This window comes from Epinephelus fuscoguttatus, linkage group LG11 (assembly GCF_011397635.1).
Source record: "Epinephelus fuscoguttatus linkage group LG11, E.fuscoguttatus.final_Chr_v1".
Classification (NCBI taxonomy): domain Eukaryota; kingdom Metazoa; phylum Chordata; class Actinopteri; order Perciformes; family Serranidae; genus Epinephelus; species Epinephelus fuscoguttatus.
The window spans coordinates 29,331,057-29,343,899 of record NC_064762.1 but is presented as its reverse complement, the minus strand read 5'-3'; the positions used below and the strand labels follow the sequence as shown (position 1 = coordinate 29,343,899).

At 38.7% G+C, this 12,843-nt stretch overlaps 2 protein-coding genes across 3 annotated transcripts in view; both read left to right on the top strand.

Annotated features, from left to right (window-relative positions):
* The window catches only part of msra (methionine sulfoxide reductase A), a 53,394-nt gene extending 47,785 nt beyond the window's left edge, over positions 1-5,609 (top strand). The window contains exon 6 of the mRNA XM_049589218.1: positions 4,055-5,609. Coding sequence (XP_049445175.1) covers positions 4,055-4,219 — 165 coding nt within the window. The 3' untranslated portion in view covers positions 4,220-5,609. The remainder of the gene's footprint in view (positions 1-4,054) is intronic.
* A 3,479-nt stretch (positions 5,610-9,088) lies between these two features.
* si:ch211-140l13.3 (uncharacterized) overlaps positions 9,089-12,843 on the top strand; it is a 50,804-nt gene continuing 47,049 nt past the window's right edge. For both annotated transcript variants that reach the window (XR_007450290.1, XM_049589213.1), the window contains exons 1-2: positions 9,089-9,264; positions 11,789-12,144. Coding sequence is in view for 1 of the 2 variants with exons in the window: in XM_049589213.1 (XP_049445170.1) it covers positions 11,854-12,144 (291 nt within the window). In the remaining variant the exon portion in view is untranslated. The remainder of the gene's footprint in view (positions 9,265-11,788; positions 12,145-12,843) is intronic.

Genomic DNA, 12,843 nt, shown 5'->3' with positions numbered 1-12,843 from the left:
AAACAGAGACATGTCTCTGATTTGTCTGTCTGAAGAAAATGCCATTTCAGTGTCAGAATGTCTAGAAGGGTTAGGGCTTTTAAAAAATGGGTCCGATATTTACTTAAGTGACTTTAGGTGAAAGAAACCATCATAATCTGATATCACATTTACCTCTCCTACTGGAATGAATGGACTCAGGACTGCATGTAGTCTCCTTTAGGAGGAGAGGCAGTGGCTAAACCCACGTGACACAGATACGGGAAATTAATCTAAAGTGGGCCGTCTCGGTTTATCAACGGTCTTTGACTAAACTGTGTAACCATAGGGGTTGCTATAGCAACAGAGTTTTCAACTGAAACAAACTGCTTGTAGCAGAACAGTCAGTACGTTTATATGGACAATTTAATTCCACTTTTAATCGGAATGAACGGCCATTCCGATTAAAAGTGGTCATGTAAACGGTCATTCCAATTGAAAAATGGTCATTCCGATTGAAAATTAAATCCGATTAACGGGGGTGGTTTATTCCGTTTGTCATTCCAAATGAAAGAATTTTGTGTGCATGTATACACTCATTCCTCTTTAAGTTCATTCCGGTCTTTCTGCACATGCTCGTTTCCTTGCCCTTCTGGTGCGATGACGTATATAGCGCGCATAGCAACGGGCTGCATAGCAACGGGCTGAGCTAGAGCAGTCGGACTCGTTGCACTCACCGGTTTCCATTCGCCACAGCACGGTCTTCTGCCTCCCTTCTCCTGCTCAACAGACGAAGCATTAGCAGAGCAAGGTTGTTGTCGTACTGCTGCTTTAAGAATATAAGCAAAACATGCCCGAAAAAGGCACTAAGAATGGCGTCGTCAAGCATCTTGTTATCCAGAGCGAAGACTACAGTGTTTTCTTCCGGTAAACGTAAACACGTAACATCCACCCCGCCCCCTATCCAGTCAGAAACCTTCCCTGCCCCAGACCTTGCGCAGACCTGAATAAAGGCAATTGAACTGATTTCCCATGTAAACCCTCATTCGGAATTAATATTTCCCATGTAAACTACCTGGAAACACTTTAATTTTTTACTCCACTTTAATTCCGAATGATTTCATTCAGATTCATTTCATTCCGAATGAGAAGCCATCATGTAACCGTAGCCAATGACAGTAAATCCAACCTTGACTCTTGAAATTAACTTAAAGTATTGGCTTTGGGTTGACTGTACATCCCATTCTTTCTTCTCACTCTCAAGAACACCTTGAGAGGCTCTCTTCATATTTAGATTGTCCACTTGGACTCAGTCATAAACTGATTAGATTTTGTTGGTCAAAGGTCAAGATCACTATGACCTCCTCATTCCTGCAAACGTCATATTTCAAGAACACCTTGAAGGATTTTTTTCAAATTTGGCACAAATGTTAACTTGGACTCGACGATGAACTGATTAGATTTTGGTGGTTAAAGGTCAAGGTCACTGTGACCTCGCAATACATGTTTTTGGCCATGACAAAATTCACACTTCTCTGTGACATCATCATGTTCTGGCCATTACTCAGCATCATATCGCAGGAACAGAAGGGGAGACATTTGGTCAGATACTGAAGTGGTTACACTAATCTTGGGTGCCCACACTGAAACAGACATGGATGTAAACTGTAGGTGAAAATTGACTGGTTTGTGGAGGCATACAACCACGAAGTGGTAATACTGGTTTAAAACAGTGCAGCTTGCAGGGTCTCCATGTGTCTGGAGCTAGGAGTGAACCTACAGCCTAGAGGAAAGGCTAGCGATTGGGCCTCAGAAGCCTGCATGACCTCTGGTTCTCTGGCTGTTCACAGAATACAGGATGGAGGAGTGGAGGGAGAGATGATGGATGTGTTGAGTGAGGTAAACACTGTGGTTAGATGATGTGTGGGGCATTAATTAAATGGCTTTTTTTTTTTACCAGTTGGTGTCATCCACCCTGTGATATGATGGATATGATTGATTATATATTTACAGTAGGCTGATCAGTTATGTGCTTGGTGCCTGTGGTGGTCAAATTATTTTTGATTTACATAAGAATGCAAGACAAAGCAAGTTTAAAGGCACCAAATAAAAGCACACATTACAAGTTCATAAAATGCTGTCAGTTGAATGCTGAGTCACTTTAATAGAACAATAAAAAACTTTTTTTTCACCAATTAAAGTTGAGATCATTGCACAGAAAGGTGGCTCACATTTCATTTTAACAACTGGCAGTAACCTTTAAGCCACATGGATCCCTCCATTAGTACCAAGATAATGTTGCTTCAGTTGTGCACCAGTTTTAATATTTTTGCAGTATATAAGCCATCTCTGTTAATTAGCAAGCCAAAACTGCTCCATAATCACAAGACATGAAACATATAATTAGGCAGTGAATTATTGGGATTGTGATGATGTGATTGTGATGCAGCTGAATACTCAAAATTAAATGGAGCGTCCAGTTATTAAATATTTAACCTGAGTGCTGAGCGAGTAAATGAAGCATTCACATGAAATTTTAACCAAAGGAACGTAGAAACAGCTCGATGGCTGAACTTTTATCATCACGCTTGGATCCTACAACCACCAACGTTCCTGTTTTATATAAGTATACCGATGATGTTTAAGCACCTGAAGGAAGGTTCTGTGTTGTTAATATTTAGGGTGTCCAATGGGATAATTACCAAAAACCTGGTGTAGTCGCTTCAGAGGCTTTGCATTTGGGTAGCTGTCATTTCAGGCGGAAGAACAGCAGCTTTGCAGATAAAAGCCTAAACATGTAAATGTCGATTCAAATTAAGCTCCTTCACCACCCATGGTATGATCAAGCTGTGCTGTAAACATGCCTGAACACCCCTCCATCAGGAATAAAAGTTTCATGTGTGTATGTGTGTGTGTGTGTGTGTCTTTTCATGCTTGCTGTTCATCTCTTTTGTCTTTTATTTTACCCACATGCCATCTGGTTGAGTTATTTATATCACAAGGAAGAGAAGGTGTCATCATCACCAACTGATTCCACTGTGAATATGAGTGTGTGCGTTTTGTTGTTTTTTTTTCTTTGTTTGTTTTTTTAAAGGTACGCTCCGTCTGGAGCTACACGTGTCTTTCATAAGCACATTAGACACATTTCTTCCCTTTCCCCACTATAAGTACTTTGCAGTTTGAGGCCTTGATGTTTGTGGAGAAATTGGTTTAATGCGGACAAACCACAGGAACCAGGAAAAATAGGATACAAATAAATACGGGTGGATACAATTTTTTGTGATATCTGAACTTGTTTTCACTCACAATCCAAAATTGAGGGGCGGCTCAAAAAGAAACACTCCAGACCTTCATTTCCCACCATAAGCCATATTCACACAGGACTAGTATCACCTGGGGACTAATAGTAATACTTGCAGAGGTTGTCTGTGATTTTAATCCAGTTTGAATCCGGCAAAATATTCCACTGCAAATTACCTACCACATTTCGCCGAACATAGAGGTCATGTGATAATATCAGTCTCTTGCAAATTGGCACGGTTTCAAGATTTTTGTTTTTCCATACCTTTTTTCTATTCTGTCCCAGTCAAGATTCAACTTTAACATTTTGGTTGAAAGTCACCTAAACTCAGACCTGACTGACACACGCTGTCATCGACCCAAACTTTAGAAGTACTAGAAAACAGAGAGCTCCTTCTCATGGTCAATCTGGGTTTTTCGCCCCATTCTTTGGTGACGTGTAACAAAAACGAAACCTTGAAATTATATTAAGGGGATAATGTTACTAAATTCAACTAAAACAAAAGACTTAATTATGTACGAATGTGCTGCATCAAACACAGACAGGGCGGAGGGCTGTTATTTCTAAATCATCTGAAGTCCCTTGGATTTTCCAGACCTACTTCTTCTTGTTCTGTTGTCCTTGGCATATTCCTGCTATGTTCTTTGTTGTCGCTGCAAACACTGATTCCCACATAGATCACTCTCTGGTCTCTCTGTTCTTTAATTGTCTTTGTTTCAATAACTGCATTTGTTTAATCTTGTTTATTTCCTTGTAAATCCATAAATTGTGTGTCTTTGTTGCTGCTTCTTTCAGGTGCTAACAGAGGAAGGCTTTGGTCCGATCACGACAGAAATAGCTGAAGCCAAGCCATTCTACTATGCGGAGGATTACCACCAGCAGTACCTGAGTAAAAACCCTGATGGATACTGTGGTCTCGGAGGGACAGGAGTCTCCTGTCCAATAGGAATCAAGAATTAGGCTTAGATAGCCCAATGACCGGCAAGAACCATTGCCATCAGTAAGGATGTAGTGTTGGAGTGCTTTTGAAAATGCTTTCAGAGTCAAAAGGCTTTGTGTTTTAAAGGAGCTCTATACCATATTTGGAGTGCATCTATGATTCAGAGGTTGTCTAAACATGGCTCTCAACATGGAGGAAGCCGAGCTTGAGGCTAGAGGCTAACATTGCTAACAACACAAATTGTTGCCCTTTTTGCACAGATATCACACCATGGGGCCGCTACGAATGTTCTTACCTAACAACGGCGCCATCATTCCTCTCTAGTGTGTGTTTATACACTGCATCCTGGCATAGCGGAATCAGAAGAGCCGTGACATGTAACACAGCAGCGTCAGCAATGGCATTAACATGACAAGAACAATCATTTACCGTCCCTGTTACATGGCAGCTGATCTCATCCTGTGCTTGGAGGGATAGAAGCTCTGGGATCTCATCATTTTCCCAATGTGCGGATATTTACAGCCACTGGTCTTCTTCTTTTACTTAGCTGTAATCACTGACAGGTACTTGTTAAATCTCCCCTGGTGGGTTGCATGCATAACACGTTAAAATGTTACGCCCGTGCCGCCCGTGATCCCGTCCCATTTCATTCTCTGCTCAGGATGCCACTACTCAACTATATAGCAGTTAGTTACTGCTATATCAATGTTCTGAATATTGTATAGAGCTCCTTTAAATGTAAAACTATTAGGTTTTTCTATATTGTATGCATAAAGGGGCATCGGTCTGATATTTATACTATCTTAACCCTGTGAACCTGATTATCTCTCAGAACTACGACCTCATTTCTCATGAACCTGACTGCTCCATCTCTGAAAAGAAACTGTGATCAAAATCTGTAGTTCAGTTTGCGCTGAAAGAATAACAATAATGCAGATTTCTTCCTAATGTAACTTAGTGACATGAAGCATAAACTGCAGTGTAGATGCAGATAAAGGCTTATAGTGAACATACCAGTGCCTCAAAATGTAAGCATGTTACCTGGATTCAACAAAATATGCTCCTCGATACATGCAGTACAATTTCATATGTTAGATATATGAAAGTGTTTAGGTTACCTCATGAAATCTAGTGGAAAAGTGGTAAACTCCTACACAGTCTCAGCAAAAAATGTATTCATTAAGGATTAAATTTGGTGTGTTTGAGTCCACATTTCTCTATTTTTTTCTGACATGAAATCTTAGGTTTCATTTTGGTGACTGTTTTGAATTATAGCTGCAGGTAAAAAAAACAACATGTTTTTGATGCTCAGGTTGCTTTATAAATGATGTTTATTTGAGTTTAACTTTGAAACTCATGCAGTTTATTTTTTAGAAGTTTGTGGATGAATAAAAGCTTCTGAAATCAGGAGTCTTCAGTGTCTTCCCTAATGCCCGAATTCATTCAGAGTAAAAAATAGTACAGTAAATGAACCTCAATAATATTCCATCGACTCACGGATCATTTAAAGGTCCTCTGCAGGTATTGATTAAATCCCTAAAAATCCATCTCATCAAAATTACATGTTAGTTTTTTCTGTGACAAACATCCCTTCATGCCTTAAATGACTGGATGTAACTCTACACCTGTGTCTCATTTAAAATGCATGGAAATATGAATATGCAAATTGATCCCGCCCCCAGTTGCTCGCCTGCCGCTTCAGTGTACCTGCTAACCTTCAACTCCTCTCATCAAACACACAAACCTCTGCTTGTAAACGGTAATAACATTAGCTTTTTGCTTGACTACATTGTCGTACGTTATCATAGGGTTAAATAAACCTCATTCCCAATCGGCAGCTCTGACATGATATTGCTTCTCCTATGATACCCTTTGTTTTGCCGAAACCCTGGAAGTCTGAATCCGTGTTGTTGAGACTGTCATTGGTATGCTGTGGTTCCAAGGTGGAAATACTGGAAATATGGACATTACATTGGAGGGCTTTACTACATTGTGTAAGACCTTGGACGGCATTTTCACCCACTCTCACACAATGAGAGACGGAGAAAATGGCAGCAACAAGTTTTTTAAAGAACATGTGAATAGCTGAATTTAAGAAATTCTGGATTCTATCATTACAAAGTCTGCCTTATCTCATGGATTTGTTAAAGCAGATCAAAATAAAGAATAAAAAAAGTTTTCGACCTTGTTGAAGATAGACCCACTAAAAATGTGGGCTGTGTATCAACCAGTGTTGGGCTATAATGCATTACTAGTAGTATGTTACAGTTACCAATAACGCGTCACTAATAATGCGTTACAGTAATAATAATACTTTTGCCATTAACAAATATTGTAGCTAATTACAAATGAAATTTCAGTTATATCACAATTACTCCAAAACCAAACAACTTGTTACAACGTTAGTTTTGTTATCACATCACTACTAACTTTAAATACAACAGTCACATCAGCGAACTCATTTAAGTAATCGTCGCACTGCACATGCACGTCATAAAGCAGCAAGCTAGTTGGGAATGCTTACATTAGCGGCTGGAAATATTCCCATTATTTTTATTTTGTTGGGAGGAAAGATGACAAAAACACTGTTGCTGCAGGTATTCAGACTAAAACTCTTCACTGCAAAAAATCACATCCTCAAACCTCTGGTTTGAAACACCTCGGCTACTACGACCAACAACTCAACAACATGAAGCTCCAGGAAATACACTATACCAAAGGTGAGCCTTACATGGCCGCAGAGGTTGGCTGCAGCCCTGCACTGGCCAAACAACCACAATTGGGTTTTAATTGTGGACAGCTGCAGCTACAAGGACTAATGAAGCTTGTGGCTGGATATGTGGTGGGTGAAATGTTGCTCCGTAAGTGACACTCCATCTTTCAGGCAGTCTTGGGAAAATACTGGTCACAGGCAACAGAAAACCCAGAAAAGTTTTTGCCTCAGAACTGCAGTGCACCAATGACAGTCTTGAAAACACAAATTCAGACAGCCAGGGTTTGCTATGTAACAAACCTCAGGAACCAATCCCATTGAGTAATTTGCATATTTGTACTTCTGTGCATACTAAATAAGGCAAAGGTGTAGAGTTACATCTGAGCCATTTTAAGGCATTGAAAAACACAAATTATCTAATTTTGATTAATAGAGAGGAGCTTTTAGGGATTTAGTCAATGCACAGAGAACTGAATTTGCAGCGGACAATGTGAGCAACTGTTTTTTTTTTCTTCTTTTTTTTAATGAAAATCATGTTCATATATTTGTGTTTGCGCTTTTATGGTTTGTGTGTGTGTGCTGTATTTGGATGACCTCCTTCTTCTGATCTTTGCCTGAAGTAATGTCCCAGTCCGTGACTCATCTGTCATCACTGTTAATTTGCAGGCATGTGTGTTTTGTACAGTATATGTGTGTTTTGATGGTACAGCACACAAACACGCACACATATGCACACACACACCAGCAGGAGGAGAGTGTGTTTGGTGCCAAGCCCTCCAAAGCTTGGCATCACCATCACAGAGTCAAAAAAAAAAAAAGGCAAGATCGGTCTCTTTTCGAAATGGCAGAGCTCCACCTTGGATCTCTGCTGCGCTGGACCGCCTCCATGATGCAGACTGCAGGACCAGGACCTGACCGGCTTTTCAAAACCAAACCTGACCACTATTTTTGGAATGCCGCTGATAAATGCTCAGATTCTGTACAAATATTCAATATTTCTAAATTTTGTCTTTCAATAAACTGTTTACATTCTATAACAGATGTGTGCTCAAAGAAATTTCACTTTGCAGTGTACTGTCATATCATATGAGAATGACATCAGCTGGACTGGATCCCATTTTTAATAAAAAGGACAATTTTGGCTCAATATACGTCAGTGTGACCCCTCCCACACTGAAGGTTTTCCGATTTGCATCCAGGCAGGTGGAAAGATTACTACTGTATGTCCTTAAGAACCAGAAGAATCCAGCACCGTTTTTTTGCACATCTCTGGCCAAGTAGTGACTCTGACTGTGATCATCAATCCAGCTGGACTAAAATGTGATCAGAATGTGTGACTGATGAACAGAACTGCACAGGAAATATGTGCTTATTTGAGGAAATGAAGCATTAAGAATGTGCTCTAAATATCATACTCTACAAACAGAATACACAGCCAACGCATTATTGTCTTTCAACACCATCACTTGTTCAATTTATCCCATTTAACATTGGGCCTGTCCCTGAATCTGCCCCTGGTTACAACACCACATGACTATGCTGCCATCATGTGGTGTATTTAAAGGATGCACACATGGCTCAAGCTCAATGAGGTAACATAAACCAGTGCAGGATGTGAGGAGCCAGACAAGTAAGAATTAATACAAAGAAACAGTCCAGGTGTAATAAACATGATGTCCTGCTAAAGTACTACTAACAGACTTCGGTTTGTCTAGTCATACCATCACGTAGACCTAATTTTAACAAAGTACAATCAAACAAATATCTCTGTGTATTTTGCAAGGTACCCTATTGCTCACATATTTAAATTCTGAAACACAGAAAAATTATTTTTGAGCACAAAAGAAGCATAAAAAATCAGAGATGTCTATGTTTCTCACAGAGGTAAATTGGTCAGTATTCATTATCTAAAAGGCACTACACAATTAGCTTCATTCCTGGTTTCCCCCATCTAGAATGCAGGACTTTTACTTGCAATAGAGTATTATTACTTTTCCACGACTGCATAATGTATTAATACCGATTAAATCCATATTTTAAAACTCGTTACTAGCGACTTATTTTGAAAGGTCTTACCGGAAGTTACTTTTATCGCCGCCTGTACACCTGCTGTGACACTAAGGTGAATGTTTGTGCTCTTATTCCACCTCGAGAAATGAACATTACTATAAATGCAGACAGAGTTTTTAGGGAGAATTGTCTAAATTTAGCGTTAATTAAATTTAATTGTTACGCGAGGCGCGTGCTGTGACGGAAGCCATAATGATGATGATGATGATGATGCTCAGTAACTGTAGCAACGCCTAAGTTTCGTCAACGGTTAACTCTGCTCAGCTTGACCCAGGACGGCAGGTAACGTTAACTGACGTTAGCTTAATTTAACGGCTAATAAAATGTACGCCATTTTACAAAAATGTCGTCTTTCACTGTTTGTTGATATTCTAACTTATCCGAGTGGAGAAATTATTAGGTTATTTATTTAAAGAGGTGTCAGATGAAAGTTGTAGGGTTAATTAATTATATTAATATTAAGCTAGTTTGCGGTAAAGTTATAGATTTTTGGGTGTAAGTTAGTTTGGTGTTGGTAGAAACTACAGTGACAGGGCAGTGTTTGAACAAGTAAGTCATCATTTTTAGACATTTGAGACTTTTTAATTGATTATTAAAATTAATATATTCAATTCATAAAGCATTTCTCTCTGAAAGATTAATAAACTAAATGCCAGTGTTTGAAAAAACGGGAGGTCTGTCACTTATAGAGTATCTTATCTAGCCACACAGACACGACCTCAAGTAAGAAATCAAATTGGTATCTTACTTACCAACACAACCAACATTAACCTCATTTTAACAAAGATAAAATTATGATTATTTATTTATTTATTTATTTATTTATTTATTTTGCATTTAACCACATATCCCACAGTCTTGGCCACTGGCACTGTGGTTCTTTAACTTTAGACTATATTGGTGAAATAAACCTATGAGAAAGATCAGTGAGTTAAAGACAAGGCTAGCAAGGGAAGGAGGTAAGACTAGTTATTTATGCTGATTTTAAAATGCACATAAATGTCAGACACATTTAGTTAACAGAGAGTGACTTTTACTTTCAGCCCACCATAAAACTTTAATTACTAGCACTGGCTATTATTTGCTTAAATCTCTGAAATCAACAGGGCCTATGGCAAGCCGTTTTAACATTTAATCACTAAGTCCGACTATCCGGAATTACCATTATAGATATCTATGACGTCATTTTGACTAGTAGTAATGCCATTGTGACTTGTATGAATTTTAATTTTAAGATATCTGTAACGTCATTCTGACTAGTCAAAACTGAATTACAGATATCTATAACGTCATTTTGACTAGTCAAAACTGAATTACAGATATCTATGACGTCATTCTGACTAGTCAAAACTACAGTTACAGATATCTGTAATTCAGTTTTGACTAGTAAGATTCAAACTATTTTTGCCATTCATGTGTATGGGGTTTGTCATTATAGATATCTACAATTACATTATGACTATCTATAATTCCATTTTGACTAGTCAAAATGACGTTGTAGATATCTACAACGTCATTTTGACTAGTCATAATTCAGTTGCGGATATCTACAACGTCATTTTGACTAGTCATAATTCAGTTACAGATATCTACAATGTCATTTTGACTAGTCATAATTCAGTTGCGGATATCTATAACGTCATTTTGACTAGTCATAATTCAGATGCAGATATCTATAACGTCATTTTGACTAGTCATAATTCAGTTACAGATATCTACAATGTCATTTTGACTAGTCATAATTCAGATGCAGATATCTATAACGTCATTTTGACTAGTCATAATTCAGTTGTGGATATCTATAACGTCATTTTGACTAGTCATAATTCGAATTCAAGATATCTACAACGTCATTTTGACTATCTGAAACTCAATTCAAGGTATCTAGAAAGGACCATGTAGATATCTTCAATTGATGATAATTAAAGATATCTTGAACTTGAATTATGACTAGTCAAAATTAAATTGTAGATATCTCAAACTGGAATTACAGATATCCACAATTCAGTTGCAGATATCCGCAATAACAATTGCAGATATCCGCAACTACATTGAGATATCTATAATGACAAACCCCATACACATGAATGGCAAAAATAGTTTGAATCTTACTAGTCAAAACTGAATTACAGATATCTGTAACTGTAGTTTTGACTAGGCAAAATCGAATTACAGATATCTTGAATAAGAGTTTTGACTAGGCAAAATTATGTTGCAGATATCAGCAATGAATATCAAGTCTAGCGATTAAATGTTAAAACGGCTTGCCATACAGGGCCTATATTTGGGACAGGCCTTAAATTCCTTTCACACAAAGCTGTTGCTCAGCAAAGATCAGGAAATACAATCAAATTGTTTATTCAAACCAGTATGAATATGACTTGTATAAAAATTAGGCTTCAGATAATCATTCATTTGATCTAGCTCTGACAGACAGCGCATGAGAGAGAGTAATTTTTTATGAAAAACCCTTTTGATTGTTTTGATCTGAGGACCCTTAACGGACTAAAGGAATATGAATAACTTACAAGGTAATTGAGGAATGAACACATAATTTGAGCCACACCGGGCCAGTAAAAGGGGCCGCCTATAATTGAGACTAGGCTTTTAATTTAAGTTTTACGGTATGTATTCTCAGGTCCCAGTGCTTTGCCCCACTTTTTAAAGTGAGTCTCATATGCAAACAGATATTATTTCAGAGCAAGGTAAAGTCATTCTTTTCAGTAAAGTAAACCCGTTTTAGTTCATTCTCATTGCACTGTGGCATTTTTGTGTTTTTATAATCCACTCGTGATACATTTTGCAGATGACGACGCTCAGATGAAGACAAGCAGGGTATAAAGCGAAATCAAACCAACTGAGTGTTTTGCAATGATGTCTGCTGAATTACCCATGAAAAGAACACACCAGAGCACATGCAAAGACTCATTTCAGTCAGTTCAGTCTCCTGCACCTATCTCACCCACTTCTGGAATCAGTGGGGTGGAGCACCAAGACAACAGACTGCCCTCTTTAGGCTGTCAGGGTGAACCAGTGGTGGGCAACACTCACCCTGACCTTTCCTCTCACCTGAGCCCTGAGGATGCTATCCCAAGTGGACCCTACCAGCCAACTGCTGCCAACTGGGATGCCTTTCACACCACGAATCAGACTACTCAACAAGTAAGTATTGCTTTCCTGTATTGCGCAAAAGCTCATTGATTACTCCTCTTTTTTTGGTTGTAGTTATTTTTTATTTCTCTCTATATTTACAGTTAAGTTTGAAATAGAGGTGTCAGTTTCTAAGGGGAAAGAGTAGAAATGAGTTGCAGAAGAAGCTGACAGCTATTTCTGAACATAAGCCTTAGTGAACTAGAACGTAATACAGCCCAAACGAACCTGTTTTCATTCAGGCTGCAGCTAAGTATAGGACTGTGAATAAAAATGACACCCAAATTCTCAGTTCTCAAGTTTATTTAGGTGTCAGCATGCATGAATTCACAGGCATATTATCACAGCAGGTTCTTGTGTGCAGATTCTGGTTGATCTGTGTAGACTGGCCTTTGCTTTCTTTTTGTGCATGTTCATCATTGTACATCCACAGGAGTCCATCACTGAACATATATTTACACACCGATCAGTCACAACATTAAAACCAGTGACAGGTGAATTGAATAACATTGATTATCTCATTACAATGCAATGATCTGCTGGGAGACCCTGGGTCCTGGCATTCCTTTGGATGCCACTTGACATGCACCACAAGTCCAAATACCGTTTAAGACCACACCCTCCACCTCATCATGGCAAGGGCACTCCCTGATTGCAGTGCCCTCCCAGCAGGACAATGCATCATGCTACACTACAAAAAACGGCTCAGGA